The 26,500-nt window shown below is 46.2% G+C and overlaps 1 protein-coding gene and 2 non-coding genes across 3 annotated transcripts; 1 reads left to right on the forward strand and 2 right to left on the reverse strand.

The window, feature by feature from the left end:
• The first annotated feature begins 5,666 nt into the window (after nucleotides 1-5,666).
• Nucleotides 5,667-5,740, forward strand: TRNAR-ACG (transfer RNA arginine (anticodon ACG)). Its single transcript has one exon. It is a non-coding gene; the product is annotated as a tRNA-Arg (tRNA).
• A 273-nt stretch (nucleotides 5,741-6,013) lies between these two features.
• TRNAN-GUU (transfer RNA asparagine (anticodon GUU)) lies at nucleotides 6,014-6,085 on the reverse strand. Its single transcript has one exon. It is a non-coding gene; the product is annotated as a tRNA-Asn (tRNA).
• A 19,015-nt stretch (nucleotides 6,086-25,100) lies between these two features.
• Nucleotides 25,101-25,688, reverse strand: LOC123066935 (uncharacterized). The gene has a single exon (XM_044489914.1). The coding sequence runs from the start codon at nucleotides 25,495-25,497 to the stop codon at nucleotides 25,141-25,143; it is 357 nt and encodes a 118-aa protein (XP_044345849.1). The 5' UTR covers nucleotides 25,498-25,688; the 3' UTR covers nucleotides 25,101-25,140.
• Nucleotides 25,689-26,500: the final 812 nt, after the last annotated feature.

Raw genomic sequence — 26,500 nt, forward strand, 5'->3', positions numbered from 1 at the left:
CGTCTGAATAAGATCTCTGACCCTCCGGGTCTCCACCGCTGTCGGGTCGTCACCGTCCACTGGGAGAGCCGCCAAACGCGCCAAGGCTGCTATCAAGTTCTCCATGGGGTTGGAGAAGTGACCCGGTGGTATTGGTACATAATGGGGCGGGGCCATACTCCCATGCAGAGGTGCCATCTCTTGAAGCTGAGCCGCCCCCCCCCCCCCCATCCCCCCGCGCCGGCTGGTGTGAACTGATTTGTTCCGGGCGGGTTGCTAGGGCTGGCACCGGTTGTAGCGAAGAGGTCCCGAGGGTCATAAGCCGGAGGCAACCGGGACTGGGTTTTCTGATGTCTCCTCCTCATCACCTCATTGGATGCGTTCAAGCTCATATTAAGCTGGAAAGCCTCTGACTGGAGTTGCTACGCCCGCGCGTCCAAAGCCGCCCGCTCTGTAGCTAACTTGGTATCCTCAGCTGCCAAGGCCTCCTTGGCCTGGGCTATCTCCTCACGCACCCTTGCCACCTCCGCGTTATGCTCATCTTGATTTGCCGGAATAACCGTGGTGGTTAACAGGGCCGTCAGTTTATCCATAAGATCCATCAGCACCTGAGCCGGCGGGCGCGCAGGTCCTCCTGCCCTGGCCGCTCCTGACCCGGATGTTATTGCTGTTACAGCCGTTGAGTTTTGACCAGGTTGAGTACCAGCCATGAAGACTCCTGCCCAGCTTAGCGGCTCACAGAAATCCGGAGTGCTAGAGCCGTCAGAACAGCCCCCAAGCATGCCCTCTTGGATTTGATATAAAGAATCTGTTGAACCGGCGGACGAATCATCATCCGAGGGGACGGCCGTCTATCCACCATCTTTAGATCCTTCAGGAACTTCCTCTCCGTGGACGCAGCCCACGAAGGCATGCTTCACGATAGGTTGAGCTCGGGCGGATCTCGCACGTTGAGCCGTATCAACGAGGTAGGTGCAGTTGTCCGGCTCAGGGCCCGGCTCACCGATCCGGCCGATGAAGACGTGGATTCCGCCAAAGGGGACCCGGTACCCGTACTCAATTGAGTTGGCATCGGGGCCCCAGCCTTCGTTGTCGATGTAGATCTTGCCGCGACGACTCTTGGTCATCCGGCCTACTGCGTATCCCTTGAGCCCTTCGAAGCTGCCCTTCAAGAACTCAAATCCACCATGCGCTGGCCCCACGGTGGGTGCCAACTGTCGTGGAATTGTCACGGCAGATGTCCTCTTGCAAGGACTTAGTCGTGGAGCCATCGCAACTAGGAAGCTTAAAGGGGTTAATCGGGACAAAGGACACGAGAGGTTTATACTAGTTCGGCCCCTTGCGGTGAAGGAAGTCCTACGTCTAGTTGGGTTGGTATTGCTTGATGTTTCGATGACCAGGGAGCGAGATACTCTATGCCCAGCTCTCGATCCGTTGTTTCTTGCCCTTAGCCGCCGGCGGGTCGCCCCCTTATATACACGGGTTGATGCCCTGCGGCTTACAGAGTCCCGGCCGGCTCATAAATAGTGTCCTGCTCGGTGACTAGTTAAATCTACCTTATGATACAAGTCATGCCATTATGGCGGTTTACTACAACGGGCCTTAAGTCGCCTGTGGGCCTTAAGCCTTTTATTGAACCGCCATCTTCATGCTTGATTACAGGCTCGATCTGGCGAGTCTTCCTTGTGTAACCCGGCCCCTCCTGGGCAGCTTACACAAATAGTTATATCCCCGACAGGGCTTCTACCAGAAAACGTCCGATTAGCCATTGTGAAGCTATGTGCATTCCTCAATGCAATCTCTCAGAAGGTGATCGATCCAGAAATCATACCAAGGCTAAGGAGTGATGTGGTGCAATGTCTTGTCAGTTTCAAGCTGGTGTTCCCACCATCCTTCTTCAATATCATGACGCACGTCCTAGTTCATCTAGTTGACGAGATTGTCATTCTGGGCCCCGTATTTCTACACAATATGTACCCCTAGGCCAGAAGAAATATGTCCATAACCGCGCTAGGCCAGAAGGAAGCATCTCCATGGGCCATCAAACAGAGGATGTCATCGGGTTTTGTGTTGACTTTATTCCTGGCCTTAAGAAGATAGGTCTCCCTAAATCGCGGTATGAGGGGAGACTGACTGGAAAAGGCACGCTTGGAAGGGACTCAATAATATGAAGGGACGGATATTCTTGGTCTCAAGCACACTACACAGTTCTACAGAACTCTACCTTGGTGACCCCATATGTCGATGAACACAAGAACAGTCTGCGCTCCAAACACCCGGAGCAGTGCGAGGACTGGATTACATGTGAACACATCAGGACTTTCAGCAGTTGGTTGGAAACACGTCTCAGAGGTGACAAGACTGTTTGTGATGAGTTGTACTTGTTTTCCAGGGGACCATCTTTGACTGTTACGATTTGGAAAGGATACGAAATAAACGGAATACATTTTACACGATTTACCAAGATCTAAAGAGCACCAACCAAAACAGCAGTGTCCGCTTTGATGTAACAACCGAGAGGGGAAAGGACACATATTATGGTTACATAGTGGACATATGGGAACTTGACTATGGACATGATTTTAAGGTCCCTTTGTTGAAGTGCAAATGGGTCAATCTGTCAGGAGGCAGGGTACAGGTAGACCCACAGTACGGAATGACAACAGTGGATCTGAAAAATCTTGGGTACACTGACGAACCGTTCATCCTAGCCAATGATGTGGCACAGGTTATCTATGTGAAGGACATGTCTACCAGACCGAGAAAAAGAAAAGATAAGGAAGTGAATACATCATACGATGAGCCAAAGCGCCACATAGTTCTTTCAGGAAAAAGGGACATCGTGGGAGTGGAGGGCAAGACAGACATGTCTGAAGATTATGAAAAGTTTCATGAAATTCCTCCCTTCAAAGTCAAGGCTGACCCCAAGCATCCTGATAAACGATGAAGATTATCCATGGTTACGGCGCAATAAGAAAAAGTGAAGACTTTCTCCCGCAACTATTATGATGATACCATGCCAACTATGTAACAGACGAGTATGATACCATTGTCCGTTTTGTACATGCACATGCTATGTGGGTGAATTTATGATACCATGCCAACTTTCAACTTTTTCAGAGTTCATTTGAAATGCTTTAATATCTTATGGTTCGGCCCTCATAATACCATTAATCCCGGTTCGCTCCTTGTCAACTATGTTCTCACCAAGAACACTCTCAAGAGGGCAGCCACATGGGCCATTGGTCCCGGTTCGTCTGGACCTTTTGGTCCCGATTCCACGCACGAACCAGGACCAATGCGCCTCGCCCCTGGCCCAAGACCATTAGTCCCGGTTTGTGCCACAAACCGGGACTAAAGGGTTGGTCCTTGTTGCGCTCAGAGTTTAGTCCCACCTCGCCAACCGAAGGGCGCTCACACCGGTTTATAAGCCCGTCCCTTTCTGCCTTGTTGAGCTCCTCTAAAAGTGAAAATAGATGCCCCTATACAGGGAATTTGACCTAAATTCATAGTGAATTTCTCTGAAATATATAGAAATTTATTAAGAATTTAGGTTGAATTTTCTCTATAGGCGCATCTATGTTCATTTTTTTAGTAAAGTTAATCACAAACTTGTGATTCACACAAATTTCAAAGAATTCAAATTTTATCTATATAAATTTGAAAACTAATGGCACTAACAGAAAGTTTATAATTTTTCTAAAACTAATGGCACTAACAGGAAGTTTATAATTTTGCTGACCTAAAAGCAAAAAGAATTAAAAAATAAAGCAAAAAACAAAAGAAAATAAATAATGCAAAAAACAAAACAAAAAATGGAAACAAAATAAAAATAGCAACAATAAGTATTTTGTTGTAAGTAGAAACAAAATAAAATAAATAAAGCAACAAAGAAAACAAAAAAACAAAAAAAAGTGTATTTAAATTTGAAAACTAATGGCACTAACAGAAAGTTTATAATTTTTCTAAAACTAAAAGCAAAAAAGAATTAAAAAATAAAGCAAAAAACAAAAGAGAATAAATAATGCAGAAAACAAAACAAAAAACTGGGAAAAAATAAAAATAGCAACAATAAGTATTTTGCTGTAAGTAGAAACAAAATAAAATAAGTAAAGCAAGAAAGAAAACAAAAAAACAAAAAAAGTGTTTTCAAATTTGAAAACTAATGGCACTAATAGAAAGTTTACAATTTTTCTAAAACTAAAAGCAAAAAGAATTAAAAAATAAAGAAAAAACAAAAAAAAATATAGAAAACAAAACAAAAAAACCAAAAAGTGCCTCCTACTGGGCCCCCACGGCCTAAATACGACTAGAAACCCTACCATGGGCCAGGATTCAGGCCCGTAGGAGGCCCAGTAGGCCCATCAGGCATAGCAGTCATAATTAGGCCCGTAAGCCTGCAATGGAGAGGAGCTCGAGAGGGGTGCGGAAGTGGGGCTTATAAACCACTTCGCGCCCCTCTCAACTAGCGAGGTGGGACTAAACTCCCACCACCACCCCGTTGTATAAGGCCTTTGGTCCCGGTTGGTGGCACCAACCGGGACTAAAGGGGGCATTGGTCCCGGTTCGTGGCACCAATGCCACCTTTTAGTCCCGGTTGGTGCCACCAACCGGGACCAAAGGCCGCCGCTTCCCGCCCTTTGGGCTGCTGAAAAGAGGCATTTGGTCCCGGTTGGTGGCACCAACCGAGACTAAAGGGTGCATTAGTCCCGGTTGGTGCCACCAACCGGGACTAAAGGATTTGCTATATAAGCAGCACTTAGCAGTTTTCGACCAAATCACCCACTTCTCCCCCGACAGCCCCTGCTCCTCCTCGTCGCCGTCGCCGCTCGACGCCCCTGCTCCACCTTGCCCTCGCCGCCGCCACCGACGCCGTCAGGCTGCTCGCCTTCACCGTCACCGCCGCCACCGACGCCGTCAGGCTGCTCGCCTTCGCCGTCGCCGCCGCCCCCTGTGAGCACAGCCTGCTCCCGCGCCCCTCCCATCCCGCGCCCCTGTCCTGCGCGGCCGCCGCGCCGCCGCCCCTGCCCTGCGCGGCCGCCGTGCGCCGCCCCTGTCCCGCGTGGCCACCACGCCGCTACCCCTGCCCTGCGCTGGCGCCGCGCGCCGCCCCGCCGCCCCTGCCCTTCTGTTTATATGTCCTATTTTTAGATTTTTTGTTTTTTGCATTTTTATAAAAATGTATATATGTATGTATATATGTTCTCTATGTATATATATGTTCATGTATATATGCAAAAGATAGATTTTTAGAAAAAATAGTATTTTTTCTGTTCGTAGATTTTTTGGTGATATTAATTATTGTAAATATGCAAATGTTTGTATATTCATATGAACAATGAATTAGGCAAAACCTTTACTTTTTTGAACATTAGGCAAAACCTTTACTTCTAAAATTTATATTTGAACATTATTTAAAAAAACAAGCAATACTACTTCATGTATTTTTAAGAAGGAAGAAGAAGAAAAAGAGTGAGAGGAAAAAATAAATAAGAAGAGGAAGAAGAGGAGAAATAAATAAGAAGAAGAAAAAAGAAGAAAAGGAAGAGAAGAAGAAGAAAGGAATAGATGAGAAGAAGAAAAAATAGAAAAAATTTCTATTTTTTCTTATAGAGAGAAAGGCGCTTTCCCATCTTCTTAACCTGAAATGAAGGGTACCCCCGGGAAGAGATCCAGTGGAGACAGCTGGGCCTGTAGCTCAGAGGATTAGAGCACGTGGCTACGAACCACGGTGTCGGGGGTTCGAATCCCTCCTCGCCCACAGCCTTCCAAAGGGGGAAGGGCCTTTACTTTCCCCCTGAGGGTAGGAAAATCATGATCGGGATAGCGGACGTAAAGCTATTGAACTTAGGTATGCTCTTTCCTTTTGTCGAAGTGGAATCGTAGAACAGAATGTGATACGATGAGATAGAATGCAATAGAAATAGAAACAAGGATAGCGAACGGGTTACCTACTCCTAAGGGTCAAAGCAAGCCCTTTAATTCAATTCTTTATTCTTACATTAAAATTCTTACATTAAAGAATGAATAAAATCTCCCCAAGTAGGATTCGAACCTACGACCAGTCAGTTAACAGCCGACCGCTCTACCACTGAGCTACTGAGGAACAAGGGGGGATTCGACCTCCTAGAGTTCAACTCCCGCTCTCAACCCATGAACAATATGAGTCCGAAGCTTCTTTCGTAACTCCCATAATTTCTTCGTAGTGGCTCCGTTCCATGCCTCATTTCATAGGGAAGCCCAAAGTGGCTCTATTTCATTCTATTTCACTTCCTAGCACTTCCTATCATTTAATATCCATCCCTTTGGTCTTATTGACATAAGAGATGTCATTTATAGTCTATCTCTTTCTATATATGGAAAGTCAAGAAATTCTCATCGAAACATCGAGAAATTGTGCATATAGAAAACTCTAAAGAAAGAAAAAAAGGAGACCCATGCCATGATTTTCAAATCTTTTCTATTTAGTAGTCTAAGTTTCTCGATGAGGATAATTAATTCGGTCGTTGTGGTCGGACTCTATTATGGATTTCTGACTACATTCTCCATAGGTCCCTCTTAGATCTTCTTTCTCCAATCTTGGATTAGGGAAGAAGGAGATATTCGCGACTACTGGCGATTTCATTATGGGGCAGCTCATGATCTTCATATCGATCTATTATCCACCTCTGTATCTATTCTTTCTTAGCTAAACAGGTGGAAGATCTATCCAATTTGGTTATATTATATCATGGACTCGAAAAACGGATCTGAATTTGACTGAAATGCACGATCTTCACAGGTATCACTTTTCACGATACCTAAAAGGTGGAATAGCGATTTTCGAACCATTTCCTATAAGAGAATGGTTTCCATTACTTTGAGAAATGGATTCTTATATCAAACTATAGCTATTGCATTAAAGAAGAAAAGAAACTAATAGAAGTCAAAGACGCGGAATGATAGTGAATAGAGAGAAAGATTCTTCTGATTTTCTTGTTTCTATCTACTAGACGCCGTAGAGAATTGAGAATTTTCATGTCTTTCAATTCTCGTACTCGTAATTGGAAAGTTCTGGAAGGAGACCCATCATTTTGCAATGAAAACAACATATAAAACTCTGGACAATTTCGAAATCAGGCCAAGCGTCTTAATACATATGCAAAAAAATTCATTATTGGCCCACCATTGATTAGAAGATTTAGCTTGTATGAATCGCTATTGGTTTGATACGAATAATGACAATCGTTTCAGTATGTTAAGGATACAGATGTATCCACAATTCATTTAGAGTTACTTAATAGTCTATTTCTTATACCATATCTCTATCCCGTGAAATTCTCGAGCCAAAAGATGGATGCATATGCTGTGTTTCATTTTGCTAAATGATATCAATTAAATGGTGTATCAATTCCATAAATTGCATATAGCAATAAATAAATCAGCAAAATTCTTTCTAATATTTTAGATAGAAGAAATGTTTCTTCTATCTAAAATATTAGAAAGAATGTACCCTTCTATCCAAATCCAATTTGCATCGATAAAATAAATCCAAATTCCAGTAGTAGATGAATAATTGCAAATTTGTGTGTGTACGAGATTAGAATAACTTCAAAATAACTGACATAATTTTGTATTTTTCCTGATCAGAAAAATACATGAAAAAGAAAGGAGGTAGAAATTTTTTTGGATTTATGGTTAAAGAAGAAAAAGAAGAAAACAGGGGTTCTGTTGAATTTCAAGTATTCAAATTTCTATTTTTTCTTCTTCTCCTCTATTCCTTTCCTCTTCTCCTCCTTTTTTTTCTTTTTCTTCTTCGATCTTCTCCTCTATTCCTTTCTTCTTCTCCTCTTTTTATTTCTTCTTCGTTTTCTTATGTTTTATCGGGTCTGTCGTCGTCCATATACCCCTTCCGATAACTTCAACACGAGGGGGGGGTCGATATACCCCCTCCTCGATAATATTATTTTCCCATGTATATGTATGTCGCATTGTTGTCGATATAACCCCCTCCCGGATAACTTCGACATGAGGGGTGGTCGATATATATACCCCCTCTCGACCGTGATAACTTATACCACGGCAGCACCCCCCTCGGCCCTCTCGCTCGACCAAAACTCTCGAGGACACAAGCAGACCGAACTGCAGGCGCTGCATGCAAGGGTACAAGCGATAGAGGAACGAGAAGCAAATCGAAGCAAACGACCTGCCGAAGCTTCCCCCGAAGCTACCCCGCCATCTCAGCCGAGAAGCAGCGTGGCTTCCACCGAGCTGCTTTAGCCGGAGCATGCCTTGACGGCTCCTGCCAGCTTTCCCGTGGATGCTATCACGGAGTCTCAAAATTGCCACCTTATGACGGAATTGATGAACTTGAAGGTCAAGGCGGCTGTTGGCTCTGTTTATCCTACTGAATCCGGCGCAACTTTTCACTGCCGGCCGATTCCAGAAGGATATGCTAGGGTGATGGTGGATGAAATAACGGAGGGATTTGAGGACCTCCGGCTTGACCACCCTACCGGTGAAGGGGAGACTCAGCTGGGTTCTGCTCTGAAGACTCCATGCCTATGGCGGAAGGATCTCATCAACCTTCCCAACTGGACGCCTCCGCCTCCTCCTCCTCCTCCGGCGAGTCAGGGCACGCCGCCTCCTCCACAGCCTCCTCCTCTGCCTCCTTCTCCGGCGCGTGGCGGCACTCCGCCTCCTTCTCCGCCTGCGCCGGCGCGCCCGAGCAGCCAGCCTCCTCCTTCTCCGCCTCGTCAGCAAGGGCGGAAGAGACCCCCCGCCGCTCCGGCTGCTCCGGCGTGTCGTAGTCCTTCTCCTCCGCCTCGTAAGCAAGCACGAAAGAAGACAGACGCCGCAGCCGCTCCATCTGCTCCGGCGTCTAGCAGTATAGCCAGAGGCGGGAGGCAACACAGATACGGTCCTTCTCTCAAGCCTCTAGAGAAGTTACCGTACGAGTGGACCAAGAAGGAAAACGCAAAGATCGTGTAGGCCGAAGTGGACGACTTTTTTGAAGGGTTGAAAGCAAAGAGACATCCACCTCCAGAGGAGAAGGTAGATCCGGTGAAAGCAAAGCCCACTCTTGATGCCCTGAGGAAACCGGCAAAGTCTCCGCCGAGAACCAACTATGAGCGCATTACTGAACAGACATATCTCCAAGCGGAGAGGTCGGGAAGTACTGTCAGACATCAAAGGTCAAGAGAACGAGCAGCTGCAAAAAAAATTGACCAGCTCGGCGAACAAGCAAACCAATCGTGCCCCCTGCTCAATGTGTCTAGCGGCGACATCGTCGCTAATGCTCCGGGGACGGTGGACGGTTATGGCAATCTTGCGGATTACCTGCCTGACGATCAACTTCCTGATTTCATGGAGGTGGACATACACAGATACGAGTACGGGAAGCCTCTCGTCAAAGATGAAAAATCTCTAACAACGATGATGCGAAGATTCCATAATTGGTACATGAAAACCTGCAGAGAGTCTCGGGGGACGAATACTTTGTGTCTGAACATTAAAGAGGAGCACGACCTCGTTGGAACTGATCTGTTGCCTGTTCCATTTGAGGAGTTCGTTCTTCAATCAAAAGGCCCTCGATAAATTAACGGTCTTTTGCTACTATCTTAAGTACTATTTCTGTCATTAATTAAGTCTCTATATATAGCTCGGCTCTTTCATTGCATGTATTTATAATTAATTATCCTCAATATATTATGCAGATTGAAGATCGTCGAGTGCAGAAAACAAGAAATTTATGATATTGGGTTCATTAACACAAATAACATAGATGAAATTCAGGTTAAAAAGCACGCCGAAGAGGCCGAGGCCAACTTGCTGCAATCGTTGATCAAAAATCAAAACAAAGATACCATACTCTTTCCTTACAACTTCAAGTGAGTGTTACTGTCGTGTGCATATTCAGTTTCCCTTATTACTCGTGCGAGGTTATAGTAATGTAATTGATGAGTTATGCATGCGTGTGCAGCTTCCACTATGTTCTTCTGGAGAGTAAGCTTGAGCGGGGACTAGTAACCGACTTAGACTCGAGACGAAAAGATCCCGAAGCCTATGCGGACATGACTAAATTGCTCAACAAGTAAGTTCACTCGATCATTATCGCACCATATCAGCAGCTTTTTGTTCATTTCCTGATATCTCAAGTAATAATAATTATTTTTTTTCTTGCAGGGTTTGGAAACAGTTCGCCGCAGAAGTTCCGGGACTGCCGAAGGAGCTGCGATATACATACCCGAAAGTAAGTACTACTGGCTAGCTAGTTACGCGCATCTCCCGTTGATTCGGTAGCTATACTTTCATAAATGCTATTTATAATGCTTCATTATCAGTTTAATTGACCTCTATTTCTCGTAAAGTGCTTGTGGTAGGAAGAAGGGAATAATTTCTGTGGATACTACATGTGCGAGTTCATCTACAACGCGACTTTAAAAAATAAGCGGGGCTACTCTAAAAGACAATATGAAGTGCGTAAGCAATAATATTCACAATTTCATTTTATTACACCATCATTTCTGTTTAGTTTCATTCATATATATGTATTAATTAACCCCCTTCTTCAAATTAGACGTGGCAGATGCGGAATGAACTCCTACCACAAGATCGCATGAAAGCAATTCAAGAGGAATTGGTGGGATTCTTTCTTGACCACGTCATCAATAAAGCCGGAGAATACCATGTGGAAGTTGATTTCAAATGCTAGGGGATTGTAATTAAGAGATCTTACATATTGTATATGTATGTAGCCAGTAGCGTCGGATAGATAATACGAAAACTTGTTGTTCGACCAATCTCTCGGAGAAGGAGATGTCGATCGATCACTTCTCTCGGTATGCATGATGAACTTCTGTACTTAATGGTTCCCTTCATTTTCTTACTAGCTAGCGTGTCGAGGGCCTCTCTATGTATAGAACGTAGCGTCGACCAAGCACGAACAAAAGAGAGGACACTTCTCTCTATTAATTAGCTAGCTAACACAATATATGGAACACCTAAATTAACCCCCCAAAACCCCCAACCCCCCCCCCCCCTTTAAAAATAACAAAAACCCAAGCCACAGAGATGCTGACGCGTGGATGCCTTTTGGTCCTGGTTGGTGCCACCAACCGGGACCAAAGGCCCTCCTGCCTGGGCTCGGCGCACAGGCCACGTGGAGGCCCATCTATCCCGTTCTGGACTGAACCGGGACTAAAGGGCCAGAGCATTAGTACCGACCCTTTAGTCCCGGTTCTGGGCCCTCACCAACCAGAACAATAGGCCCTTTTTCTACCAGTGTCCTTCTACCATGGACCATCTGTAACCACCGCCAGGATGCCGTATTCCATGGCAGCTGTTTCAGGATCGACCGTGATGTCAAAGCTGCGGCTGCCACGCTGAATTTTGATGACCGTGCATGTTTGCGTGATGGCAACACCACGACAATCGGGTGGACTGGCACGGCCAACTTACCCGTTCTGAGTTGGTTTTACGTTTCAGTTCTGTTAGCGTATAATAAGAGAAGAAAGAAAGAAAAAGGGGCAAGCAGTTGGACCTCGCAAAAAACCTGCATCCGTCTTCCTTTCTCCTTCGTTCGTCTCCACCGCTTGCGTGTCTAGCCTCGCGTTTCCTTCCTACAAGGACATCCTCTCTTCGGGCCCCTTCCTCTCCTGTATCTTATATTTACTAATGACCACTGATCTGCGCCGGTGCGCCGGGCCAAATTTGGGACGGTCACACCGTAGTCATCAGATCCAATTGCGTAGGGCCGTCAGATCTGTATCTCTGCCTCCTCCTGCCTCTTCTTTCCCAACGCGCAGCTCCCCCGTTGACGCAGCACTACTTGCCGTCGCCAGGCTGCTCGCCATCCCCGCCGCTGGCCGCCATCCTCGCCATCCTCGCAGCACCCGGCACCAGTTCTGCTCCCCCATTGATGCAACACTTCTCGTCGTCGCCGGGCTACTCATGCCAAGACCTCGTCGCATTATCTGCCGTCATTCTATGGCAGCAAATTAGCCTCCGCTGCTCTAGCACCGCCATGCCTGGGCCGCAGCTCCTGGTGTTGCCCCTCGCACCATCGTTCACTATGTCGACGCCCGGTAGAAGCTTTTTTCCTTGCCGGTTGGAACTTTTTTCCGTTGTTTGAAGTTTTTCTTCCACACACATTGAAGTTTTTCCATGGTTGAAGCTTCCTCCTTCGCCGGTTGAAGCTTTCTATTTCGCTGGGTTGCAGCTTTTTAACTCTGCGGTTGCAGTAAAAAAACGAAGAGACGCCATGGCCGTTGTCGTGGAAGATTTCTCAATCTCTGGTTGAAGCTTTTTCATATGCGGCTTGAAGCTTTTTGTGAAACGGTTGTAACTTATCGTGTATTACGTTGTCTGTTTGAAGCTTTTTTATCTAGTGGATGTAGCATTTTGCATCCATGGTTGTAGCATTGGGAAAACACCGTTTGCAACTCTCCCAGTGCCGCGGTTGCAGCCCATCCGGTCGCCATGGTTGTAGCACGGGCACCTCAGTCCTCCCCGGCGTTTGGACTGCCGTTGGTTGCAGCAAAAAATGGAAGAGAGGAGGAGGAGAAGGAAGATGAAGAGTGGGAGAAGGAAGAAAAAGGAGGTGGGAAGATGAGCAGGGCTGCAACCTGCACCCATGGCTGACGGCGAGCTATTCCGCGCACTGCAACAGGGGAGATCCACGCGAGGGGAGGGATTCGGGTAGAGAAGCGGCGTCGTGGGGGCGAGATCCGTGCGAGGTTGAAGACAGCGTGGGGGTCTCACATCCTACGTGTCGCTTGATGGTTGGCTGAGGCAAAGCATGCGTGGACGCGTCCGGCCCAAAGTTCGGCCGGCGCGCCGCGCATAGACAGTTCCCTTCACTTTACTAATAGGATGCTCCATACGAGGCTCCACGTTAATCCTTGATAACAAAACCAATTGTCGGTACGATCTGCTCATTAGTTATCTATAGCCGCCGGATGTATCTCAAGAGTCCTAGGTTGCTATCCCACGTACTCCCTCCGTTTCTTTTTAGTTTGCATATAAAATTTAGTCAAAGTCAAACTTACCAAAGTTTGACCAACTTTATAGAAAAAAATATCAACATCTACGATACAGAAGCTATATGGTATGGAAATTAATTTCATGATGCATCTAACATTATTGATTTCATATTATGAACCTTGATATTCTTTTCTATAAACTTAGTCAAAGTTAACAAAGTTTGACTTTGACCAAATCTTATATGCAGACTAAAAAGAAACAGAGGGAGTACCTCTTTAGGAAAAGGTTAAAAAAATCTTCTTGCAGACTTCTTCCACCCGTAATCACAGAGCCCGAGCGCTACTTCTCATCTGGTCCTCTTCCTCTGTCCCATCCAAATCGATCGAACCAGTTCTTCCCAATCTTTTCCTCTATGATAGTAGAATCTCAAGGACGGACGTCCCCAGCCACCATCCAATCCATGTGGGCTGAGGAAGAGGTCCTCAAATCCACTCAACTTATATCCCCCGACCTAACTGGAATTCATGTTGGACGATTCAGTGGAGAATATGCATCGAAGGTAGTTGAATCAGATTGGCAAGCGGCCATTGTTGGTGAAGTGTCTCCACCTGATCCCTTTTGACAGAAAACCTAATTTCCTGTAGGTGGCCCCTCCTACGGCCGCGATGCCTCCGCGTACAGCCTGAACTCTTTCGATTTAACTTGCCTCCCCCAATCTGACACTGCTCTATGGCACACCCGGCCGAAGTTTTATTCTTCTCCAAGGCATGCAGGATTCCGAGTCGAGGAACTGAGCAATGTTCTGGTGGGTTTTGTTATTAATCCCGTTGGCCCCATAAACTTATTTATTGTTGAGATGTGACAAGTTCAAATCTGCGTCCCATAATATCTAATGTGTCAGCTTAGAAAATTGGTTCTAGAACTCAGTTTTCGTACAAGTTCAAATCTGCGTCCCATAATATCTGTACTAGATCTGTTACCCCAAAGCACAGTCTTATATGTGATATGCATCAAAACTGCACCTCCGATCAGTACGTATCCTGACAGCTAAGTTGGTTGGTTTAGTGATGCGTGACCAATGATGACACTTCAGGATTTCAGATATTTCAGTTCTTATTTTTGTTTATAGCTAGCGATAAATTGTTGTTCTGTGTGCAATTCCCACTGCTAGAGCGATGGTCGAATTTTTACTGTGTTTGTATCATACATCTACTGCAGATTTGCAATCTGAGAGTTAAAACAAATAATACGTGGCTATTTTCTATTTTTCCAATTCAGTATCAATATTTGGTCTGCTAAGACACACATGACCAATCTCGAATTTTCAGCATGAATGCCAAGTAACCAAGGTTTGTACTATGTAGTATAGGATTATGGCAGTTGCGGGAACGGATGAAGGCATTTCCATCAAAAAAAGGATGACTATATATAACGCAAGGCATGCTAGGATGCCGCACATTGCTTAATGCCTAATCGCCTAACTATTATTCATGTGCTGAGTTGTGTTAGTATACTTAGACAACAGTTAACAGACAAAAGTAGTCTACGAGTGTATCACTGTTTCATTTTTACTCTATACATCTCAATTTGAGGGTTTGTTACAAAAAAAAAAAGACTGATTTTGGTTCACTGCCATGGACGTAGTTTTACCTTTATAACTAAACTCTCTATGATTGAAATCTAGGAGATACATTATAGTAATACTAATTAGGTAGTACTTAAAATACAACTTAGGTTGACCTGGACTGAAATTGGCCGACTGGCTTGGGTCAATGGATTGCACCGTAGGGAGACGCAGTATTACAAGGGTTGGGCTTTGCAGAATACATTGTGGAGGAAATAAATTTTGTACTCACCCTAGACTGGTGCATAGGGCGTGTACAAGCTTTTAGGTCGGCAATTTGACTATGCAGATATGTATTATGTGTGTCAAGAAGAATATCTTGAGAAGTACTAATTAGTCATTACAAAGAAAATTACCATTTTACATGTAATTTCCAATGATAAATCCATTTTGTTGTGTGCGCTATCCAAATCACTACCACAAACGTCATTTTTATAATAGTCATAGTTATCGCATTTCCTTAGTTCTTCTATTGGTTTACGTTATGGAACAATGTTTTCTGATTTTTTTTCATCTTTCAAACATGCATTTGGTTGTGGTTAGGTTATTTTCTACCCAGGTTTGCACGTGCCATGTACATATTTTCTTATATATATCTTAAAATAATATATTCGAAAAGTATACATCAAATCTGCTAAATCTTTATAAGTTATCAGTTTGGCGGAAGACATTGTCTATAAAGTACGTCTTTGACAGTAGAAACAAATAAAACTTATGTATCTAAATATTTTAGAAGATATTGGGTATAGTACCAATCACTTCATAAATTTTCAACTCTATAATATTAATTGTTTGTGACATAAACACAAGGAACTACATTGGAGTACCTTCTACGAATAAACCATTTTACCTACATAATACACACACATAATTGATGTCAAAAAATATATCAGACCAAAATTTGGAAAGTTAAACAAGACATATACATTCTAATATTATTTTTCATCAAAGAAAATTGAGGAATACACATGCTATTTATTCCAGTCTGGCCAATATATATTATTACATATTAATCAATATATAAACCAAGGGAAGGCTTTTGAAAATATGTAGTCCAATGGTGTTTAGCAAATACTAGCCCGTGCAGGAGCATGGGTTGATGACTAGTGAATTTTTAATCTTCCAAGAACCTTAGTGCTGGCTAGGTTCTTTTGGCATAGTTGTATCCCTGTACTCTGTGTCAGTGGTGGCTCTCGCTGTGTTGTTAAGCAGGTGTGTCGGCAACGTAGAGTACATAGGCGACGGCTCCGTGGCTGCGAGCAAAGCATGTTATCATAGGCGTGGACTCCCCTTGATCACTCACGTCGCCTCCCCTCGGCCGACACCAGGGTGCCTACAAACCCTAGCCTCCAGACTCCCTCGTTCCATCCCCAGCCACCGTGCCGCCGGCAAGGGCCACGGTGGCGGCGGGTCAAATGCCGATCCAGGGCGGGCGGTCGTCGCGGTATCCTCCGTGAGGTGGATGAGGCGTTTCATGCGGGGAGGCCCGGGGAGGCAGTCAGTGTGGTGCCCCTACTTCGCGGCGGCGATCGAAGCCTCCATGGCCGGCGGTGAACTGAGATTGTGTGGTGGCGGTGACGGCGCTCCATCCAGCAAGGTGGTGGCTGCGTGCAGATGGGTGGATCGATGGTTGTGGATCTGGCATCCTGCCCAGATCCGTCACGGTATGGCCTTCGGCGGTCGGTGGCTCGAGGAGGACCGGTGAGGGGCGGCTGGATGGTCCTTGTCGGCATGCCGATGGGAGCCCTCGTCTCCATGGAGAGGCTCTGCTCGGCTCCACCCAGCTGCAAGATCGGGGAGACACGACTTCCGGTGAAAATCGCGCCGACTACGGTCGTGGTGGATGATGGTGACGTCTGTGATGTTGTTCCCTTCTCGAGGCATCGTTTTAGTAGGTGGTGGCACCCCACTTGTGATGCTCGGGGGAAACCATAGATCTGGATCTACCGGATCAGACGATGATGGCACCTTCGATGATGTTGCCCCTCCAGGGGTATCGTTTTGGAGCTAGTACTGGCTGGAGGGGACACAAGGAGGAGCGGTGTTACATCTACCTCAAGGCCGACCGCGAATCCTGGCGGCATGGCGCTGCGGAGGTTCGGCGATGGGAGTGTGAACAGATACGTGCAGGACAGTGGAGTTGTCTGGCATCATGGTGGCGTCAACGATAGGCTAGGCATAGTCGATGCGTCAGTTCCTGCCCGGCAGATGGACTAGTGAAAGATGACGGTGGCATCTTTTGAGAGTGTGACCCAGTCCCGGCATGTGACTGGACTGGGGAATACGACTTTAGATGCTAGGCTTTGGTGCGTTGTCTGTTTGGTATTAGGCTCGGATAGTCGGCACACATTCATCAAGGGGATAGGAGTAGTAACATGTGTTGCCTAGATGGTGGCTTCAGGCGTATTGATGTATTACTTCTGTATGGTCTTTGTGAATAATTAATAAAATGGCTGCATGCAGAGAGCGGCGTTTTGGCTCCTAGGTGCATATGCACCCATTGTCGAAATACACATTTCGGAAAGTTAAAAAATTCGGAACAAAAATCCCGCACGTATATCTGGACATTTTATGTGCGTTCACAAGGTTTCAGTGAAAAACGACGTATTTTGTGGCTTGTGTAAAAAAGATAAAGAAATGCCTCGTGAATAGTTAGAATGAAGCATCAGAAATTGTCTTTTTTACACAAGCCACAAAAAAACATCGTTTTTCACTGAAACCCACGCACATAAAATGTCCGGATATACACGTGAGATTTTTGTTCCGAATTTTTTAACTTCTCGACATGTGTATTTCGACAATGGGTGCATATGCACCTAGGAGCCAAAGGCAATTACCACTGCATGCATGCATTGTCCAAATGCAAGATGCAGAGGCCGGGGGTATATCCTCCTTTAAAAAAACAGTGGCTGGCACAGTGGGAAATGTGGTATAGTGCCGGGACAAACAAAGTCACCGGTACTTTGGATGAGTAAGCCAACATGCATAGTGGTGACGGTGAAGGAGAACTGTACCCAATTGGCTCAAAAATGGCAGGCCAAGATTTGCGAAGGGATTTCACTTGCTTTGATGATCAAAAAATGGAATCACCCTCACAAAACAACAAGGTCTTATATTATCTAATCTCTTTCCAAACGAATAAGCATAGGACTTGGAAGATATGTGAACACTTCATAGGTAAATTTGGTTTGTGGATGAAGAAAAGAAAATAACACCTCATCGGTAAGAGGTCTGACTCAACTTTACCCAACTCGATTTCCTCCTTAGCATCCAACCATAAAGAAGAGCAATGATATTGCCAGCCTTCGTCATGACAAGCCTGGCTGTCGATGCCCTCTTGATAAGAATATCTCGCACACAGAATGAAATCCGGACCAAGAGTTGTTGTCCACAAATATGTAAAATTCCATTAAATACTATATGATGATGTGCAGGCTAAGGAAAGAAATCAAACAATTTAGCCTCAAAACAAAAAAAATTCCTGACTAGACCTGGTTGGCTGCTCAAGAGACCAGGCCAGAGCAGAGTGAATCTGCGGTGATATGGTTGATGGATGAGGACGAGGCACGACATGGTGACACAACTTAACTACTATGTCGTGATTCAAGAGGTTTTGTGATGACAAAGGAGATTAAGTCATTGACTGCAGGTGCTGATAGCAAGGGGTTGTGAAGGTGTCCGTTTATGGAGAGACAATTGTCCCTCCCGCGGTGAGACTATGAATATGTTTCTCACATTGCAACGCACGGGCATTATGCTGATTTCTACTCCTATAAAATTCTGGGTTGATGGTGATGGTGTGTCTGTGATTCTTGATTTACCACCACCGGATCTACATCTAACAGATAGGAGGCAATTTTTGGCAATTTTGCAGAAAGGAACAAGAAGATGGGTTTCGCGCATAAAACTAACTTCTGCTGCATCCATGTCCCAAAACCAAGCAAAAAAGATGGATTCTACATCCTCCATCTCATGATTAAGTTCAGCACGAATCACCAAAAGCTTCGCATCACAAACAGAAATGATGATCATATCCACAAGTGGGTAGAATCTCATGGAGAAGCGGATTATAAACTTAAAGATGACTTCTTTCGCATTCAAAGGGACATTGCGACGATCATCATGAAAGAAGTCATTGATGAGAAGCAGATGTTCCACCACGGCCCTATATCGCGAGCTGACGTCCGAACTCGCATAGGCATGCAGCGTCATGACATCACGCCGTTCAAGAAGCTAGGGTCCATCCTCGATGATATGGAAGGATGGAACTTCTTGTGATTTACGATGCCGATGATGATGATATGTGTCGGTTGAACTTGTATATTTTCTGTAGCGATGAAACTTTGTGATGTCCACGGTCCCTGCCGAACTTAAGTAACGCTACTTTGTTAGTTTGGGTATGATGACCTATGTACCTCTAGTTAATTAGTTTGCGTGCTGTATGTTGCATCCAGTTGCTAACCCTTTCTTTTTCATGTTGCTCTAGTATATTTTGTTGCATACGATTGTACATCCTCTTGATGAAGATGCATCTCTAACAGGTACCTATCTTCTTGATGGCGAGATGGTAGTGCTATGTCGTGTATAAAGGGAAGGTTCCGGGGGTGTCTAACGAGTGGCCTGAGTGTCAGGCGCAAGTGAATGGGGTCTCGGGCGCCAGGCATAAAGGCTCCAAAGCAGACAAGAAGCCGAAGTTAGTTACTTGAGGTTCATGCTACCGCGAGAGAGGACTCGTAACCGCCGCCTCATGTACTGCATAGTTCCGCTCTCACTCATAGTGATAGCTCTTCTCGCGTATATCATTATTTAGATGGATGACGTTGTAGTTGCAAGTATTCGAGACTTGCATGTATCGCTATTTTCGAGATGATGACAAGATACCACTTTATGTTGGATGATGATTATGATGAGACTATTTGTATGTATATGCTATGATTACATTTGTGGTCTCGTAGCCATTAGTATGTGTATGATTATGACATTTGTATGTGCTAAAGATTCTTGTATAAAGCCTGTTCAAATACAAAACTAATATGCAGAAAAAAATTTAAAAAACTACTAAAATTAGCAGTAGCAGGTGGAGAAAAGTTAGCAGCAGCGTGACAGTAGCAGTAGCGCGTCCCAGCAAAACACGCTAGAGCTATTAGTAGTAGCGAGCTTCCATACAGCACTCTGCTGCTACACTTGTATAGCAGTAGCACGGGCATACACGCGCTACTGCTACGGGTTAGTTGTAGCGCCTTATCAGCAGCGTCGGCCCTCGCGCTACTGATATACCTAGAATCCGCGCTGCTACTAGGCTTTTCCCTAGTAGTGAGAGAGGCGGCCTTGAAGAAAAAAATGCAACACTTGTCTTAATTATCGGAAGACCCACCGAAAAAAAGGATCTAGTGGTGGTGCGGCGAGCTTCGCCGGTGGGATGATTTTCGAGTGCGCTGGCATACACATTGGCAGGCAGTCACACGACTACCAGAGAACCATCAGTGGCATTTAAAAAAATGTGGCATACCATTGGTAGTTTGGCCAGATACCGGCGGTGTGTACTTATAGGGGACACCACTAATAAGTTCCGCACGTGCAATTTGCATAATATTTACCACAAAGTGCCCCTTAACTAGGAATACCAATTCATTAATAATTCAAGTGAACAACATATATACTCTAGAATTTATAATGATTACATCCTTTCCTACTCGTCCTACACTAGAAGTGTGTATTAAAATAACTGCTGGATTGCCCACTTCAGAGATATCTTCAAATTTTGAAGGATATTAAGTTATACATGATCATACAGTCCCGTGAATGCATATAAATAAATTATGCACACCACAAATACGTGGAGGTGTATGATTTTGATCTCTTTGTTTCTTGCTTTTTGAAACAATTTGACAAAAGTTGTGTCTACAACAAAGCCTCGAAAATGAAAGATTGTAGTACATTTTCTAAAAAGTACATTTTAAGTTTAGCACAAGTGTATTATTCTATAGTATACATTTGTACCATGTATCATAAATAGTATCAAGTCTTAATAGAAAAAATGTTGAGCCTAATTATGCTATGTAAAAAACTTTATTAATAAAAAATATTGGTTGTCAAAATGAAGTATAAAAGTTTAGTACAAGACAACTACCATGAACAAAGAAGAAGTTTACACTTGTTTCATTGAAGAAAAATATTAATAAATGTTTGCTCCACCGTCCTTGATATCTCCCCATTAGGAGCCATGTACAGGCATCGGGCAGCAAATACATATGGCTCAATAAAAAAAGTAAGATCCCACATAGCCTTACAAAAAGAGGGCTCAAGATAATCGATCCCTAGAAGCCAAGGGTGACATACTGCTCCGCCCATATTCATGATGACACAAACGGTACATTTTCCCCCAACTCTCTCGGCCTTATCTTTCATTACTCACATCAACAAATATATATACACAAGAGGCTAGTACACGGTTGTATAACTCAGGCCACTAATCTCACGGATATCTCGCCTTTAATGTCTTTGTTGATACTCGCCGGATTCGTACATATCATATGCATACCTTGCCGAACTACAACATGCTACACACTAAGCTACATGCAAACGACAAACAAACTAAAATGCATATATATCAATTAAGATTAAAGTTAACATATGGTGTCGTCAAGATCGCCGCCGGCACTCCGTGCCGGAGCCAGGGCGAAGAACCGGGAGGGTGGGGTGCTCAACTGGCTGGAGGCGCCTGGACATGGATATCCCCAAAGGCGGCCGCCTGGTGGTGCTCAACACGGCATAACTATCGCTGGTGCAAAAGATCGGCTGGGTGCCGACCTGGCTAGGTTCGACGCCTAATCAATGTGCTCGCCTGTGCGGCGGGGGGCGCATACAGCTGGTGGTCATCGACGGCGCCCACGTGCTCGAGAATAGTGCTGAGGCGGGATGCCTCTTAATCGTACTTTTGGAGTACAAGCATGTCAAGCACTACTTTTGGAGTACAACTGAACTTTGAGGCATGTGTCTATCATATCTCGTTGCATTAATTTTTTTAACACACCCTCTGAAAGCATACATGTATACCCTACCCCTGTGAGCACGTGCACCTCCGAGAGATTGGCTTGCATAGTCCTCGTAGCATTATTTATGTTTGGTATATATTGTTTCAATTTGGCGAAAGTCAAACACATATGAACTTATTTCCTACTATATACATAGCTTGCCCTTATACGCAGTGGCCAGCCCAAAAAACACACGGCGTACCACAAACACTCGCGTACACGCTGCGTGACGGAGTAAGCAGTGCGCCATCCCCTAATGCCGTGTGCTTTCAATAGCACATACGGCGTAATTGCGGTGGTAGGCCTTTGACTTTAGGTGGCTTGCCGTTGTTCACACGTAGCTCCGGCGCCATGTGGCCGTCTGGATTCTGATGTAGCCGTGCGGATTCAGCTGCCTTCATTACTAGAGGCATAACGCCCACAGTCGTCGTTCACCTACCTGGCGGAGCTCCCTCCCTCGCCTACAAATATATTCCCTCACCGCCGGCCCGACTCACCTCCCTCCTCCTTGACAGATCTGGCCACCGCCTGCCACCAACACTACTAGGGAAAAAAGGTTATACATCAAATCTTATTAGTAGCACCTGTTTTTTTTAATATCAATACAGACACAAGCGCTCATATACACGCGCATACACTCACCTCTATGAACGCACACACGTAGAGCAACTTGAAAAGATTGAGCCGGCATATCATCTTAAAATTTACGAAGTCACGGCAGGCACCTCGTCTTGGACGGGAACGTGTCCTCCCACTGAATGCGCATCGCCGAAAATCCTAAAATAAATCTAGGAATAAATGCGAGCACCAGGATTTGAACCCTGGTGAGCTGGGGATACCACAGTACTTCTAACCATCCAATCACAGGTTGGTTCGCATCAGTAGCACCTATTAAAAGAAGGCATTACTGCTAATTACCCATAGCACGTGCACGTAAACCACGCTTGTCGCAGTAGTGCTTCTTCTGGGGAAATGGCTACTATTAAAATCCCCATTAGATCGGCGCATTGGAGTTGGCCTTTGGCATGAATGACTCTACTTACTACCTCCGTCCCGGTGTATAAGTCATTCGCGTAGTTCTAGGTCGATAATTTAATTATCTAAATATGTATTATATGTGACAAAAAATATATATTTAGAAACTACATCCGCGTGGTAATCTAGTGGTATACTTTTCATGACAAATAACACATATTTAATTCCTCAAATCGATGACCTAGAACTACGCGAATGACTTATACACCCGGACGGAGGGAGTACTATGATTTAAGGAGCCATGCAAAGCAAGCTGACATTTCTGATCGGCTGTGATTTAAAACTTCATAATTTCACTTTATTAAAACAGATCATATATATATATAATAAGTACAGGTAGTATTCATCGTAGTGTCAGACTCTGTATATCTGATAGAAAAAGAAACACTTTATGCCCACCGTGGTCGCTTATTTGGCCACGTTGTGCTTGATGTCGTCCTCCTTTCCGTAGGCGGAGACGGGGAAGGTCCTTCCTGTTGGAGCTGCAGCCTTCTCCCTCGCTCGCCGGACCTCTCTGTACTTCTCTCTCGCACACACACTGAAGAAGAAAGGAGGAAGAAGAAGCAGCAGTGGACACGGTGATGGTTTTCTCGGCGCTCGAACGCCTGCCGCACGAACGACAAATATTTTGTCCCGCAGCACGAACTTATACGCGTACGCGCACGCACGACGCTGCGCTCCACTCTTTCACGCCCACGATCCGCAAGCCCTGCGCGCCCACGACGCGCACAAATGCGTCCTACGCAGCCGGCTGCATCCGATCGCTACGCAACCTACCGCTACTCTCGCCAACAGACTCACGTACGCACGCACACTTGCCACGGACTGCACGCGGCCACGGACTCGCGTCCAACACGCTCACCGCACACGCACACACCCATACACTAGCTGGACTAAGCCTAGACACAACTCAGACTAACCCTAGACACAAGTCGTACTATGCCCAGACCATGGCCAAGCCATACACTAGTCGGACACTAATTAGACTACTGACAGACAAGTACCCCGCCGTGGCTTATTTGCTAACAGTCACCCCCTAAGCCACGGGCTAGAGGAGGCCGGCGTCCTCGACGTCGACGTCCACCAGCAGTGCCCAGTGCCCGTTCTGCCGCCGGCGCCTTCCGCAGCCTTGGGCAATATCGCTTGAAGTGGCCGCGCTCGCCGCAGCTGTAGTAGCAGCCACGCCTGTTGCCGCCGTTGCCCGACGCCACGGTCCTGCCGTCGTCGTCGTCCCGAGCGCCGCCCTGGGGCCGCTCCCGTGCCCGCCACTACGCCATCATCAGGAGCAGCTGATCACCCCCGTGCTCGCCGCCGCTTTGTCCACGGCGTCACAGTCGCTCGTCGAAGGCCTTCAGGCGACCGAGCGCTTCCTCGAAGGCCATGGTGGAGACGTAGCAGAACTGCTCGATTCCGACCACTGCCGCGTACAGGCGGTCCGGCACGGAGTCGAGAAGTTTCTTCACCATCGCGGCGTCCTCCAGCATCGACCCAAGCCCCGCGAATCGCGCCTCCATGCCACCGAGCTTGCCGGCGAACACATCCAACGTATCGGCCTCTGCCATGCGCAGCTGCTCAAACTCTCCGCGGAGAGTGGCCAGCCGCGCCGCCCGCACGCGGTCCGCGCCGACGAACCTCGTCTTCAAGTTAGCCCATATCACCGCGACCCTTTTCTTCGACGAGACCTGCTGCAAAATCTCCCCGGAGAGCGCCCCGTGCAAATACGCTCTCGCCGGCTTGTCCTTCTTGGCGATGACCGCCGCCGCCGCGTGCTCCGCCGGAACCACAGCCTCCCAGAGCCCAGCCGCGTCGAGGTTGGCCTCAACCTTGATTGCCCACACGGTGTAGTTCTCACCGGTGAGCACTGGGCACGGCACAGGCAGCAAGCTCCCCGACCCGCCGGCGTACGGCACGATCGACATCGCCGGCGATCAACTCCCGCAACATGGCTCTGATGCTAATTGTTGGAGTTGCAGCCTTCTCCCTCGCTCGCCGGAGCTCTCTGTACTTCTCTCTCTCGCACACACTGAAGAAGAAAGGAGGAAGGAGAAGCAGTAGTGGACACGGGGGTGGTTTTCCCGGCGCTCGAACGCCTGCCGCACAAACGGCAAATATTTTCTCCCGCAGCACGAACTGCACCACAGCTGAACCAGGACACAGGAGGGAGACTTATATGCGTACGCGCGCGCACGACGCCGCGCTCCACTCTTCCACACCCACGATCCGCAAGCCCGGCGTGCCCACGACGCGCACAAACGCGTCCTACGCAGCCGGCTGCACCCGATCGCTACGCAACATCCCGCTACTCTCGCCAACAGACTCACGCACGCACGCACACTTGCCAGGGACTGCGCGCGGCCACGGACTCGCGTCCAACATGCTCACCGCACACGCACGCACCCGTACACAACTCAGACTAACCCTAGACACAAGTCGCACTATGCCCAGACCATGGCCAAGCCATACACTACTCGGACACTAATCAGACTACTTTCAGACAACCGTGGCTTATTTGCTAACACTTCCCAGTCCGGTGGGCGTCTTGAACGTGATCTTTGAGTGGTCGTTCTTGTCGATGTACATGTCGCAGACGGTGACCCAGACGAGGGGCTCCTTGCTCTTGACCCCCGTGATGCACTTCATCTTGCGGTCCTCGACCAAGGCCGTCACCTCGGTGGTGTGCGTGAGCGCCTTCCTCTGGCGCAGCCACACGAAACCCGTGGAGCGGTTGTAGCCGACCTCCTCGATGTCCGCCAGCGGCATGTTGGTCTCGGCCAGCAGCTCCATCGCCTTCTCTGCGCACAACGCCGCACCACGGTACACCTCCGCGCCCTCCCTGTTCACCTCGATCGCCTGCGATGCCATCTCGACGGAATAAATTTAATCTCTCGAAGCAAACTCTGGCTCAACTCGACGCTCGGGAGATGCAGGGGACTTATTGGTCTTGGGGGCTTGTTGATTGATGTGGTGGGATACTGCGATTGGGGGTGGGGAGGGGCTGATTTATGGCCATTGACACGAACTATATGAGAAATTGTACTAATGTTCACTGGAATGCTTACCTCTGGAGGAAAGCGGGTGAGAAAGCAAAGATCTGAACTTGAGGCATGACACTCCAGCGAGCTGTGTCAACGTCGTGTCGTATACAGGGAGCGATTGGGCGGATGGAATAGCGTTGCTGGTAGTTGAATTAATACTCCTGCTAGTGATGCTAGCACGGGTCTGATGGGACACTTGTTGGTCCAGTGCAACCACCCTAGTTAATGTACGATTTTCCTTGGCCAGGGTGATGGATGCTGCTGGTACTAATAGATCCGTAGCACCGTTCATTTCAGCATCAGTTTGTCGTTGAAAGAACCTTTGGTTTCTGCATGTATATACACACCATACGAGGAAAAATAGTAATACAAGAAATAAAAGTAAAATAATAAGATTTTTAGAATAAACTAGAATTTCATTCACACTAGTATGTAAATTTTCACAAATAAAAAATCAGCGTTGACTTCAGGGCAAAAAATATATTGGATGAATTTTTTTTTCTAAAAGAAGCCAATGGGTTATTTTTCTTTTTGTGGAACTTTTTTTGCAAGTATAATTGAACGTCAATTTTATTTTAAAAATACTTTCAGTTTTTTTGACTTTTTACTTAATTGTTTTTATAAATAGGATGTATATACACCCATAGACCAACTCCTAGTTGGTTGCGCCTTCTATGCATGATAGTAGCTGCCCTCACTATTCTGCTATGAGTACTTTAATGTAGTGGACTTTCTAGAGGTTCAAATAGACTTCATACAAAGCAAGCGGCAGTATGATTTACTCCCTCTGTTCCTAAATATAATTCCTTTTAGAGATTCAAATATAGACT

This window comes from Triticum aestivum, chromosome 3B (genome assembly GCF_018294505.1).
Source record: "Triticum aestivum cultivar Chinese Spring chromosome 3B, IWGSC CS RefSeq v2.1, whole genome shotgun sequence".
In the NCBI taxonomy this organism is placed as follows: Eukaryota; Viridiplantae; Streptophyta; class Magnoliopsida; order Poales; family Poaceae; genus Triticum; species Triticum aestivum.

What these genes read in the sequence shown, in the direction of transcription:
- LOC123066935 (XM_044489914.1), bottom strand. Translation starts at nt 25,497, where the DNA reads ATGGCATCGCAGGCGATCGAGGTGAACAGGGAGGGCGCGGAGGTGTAC.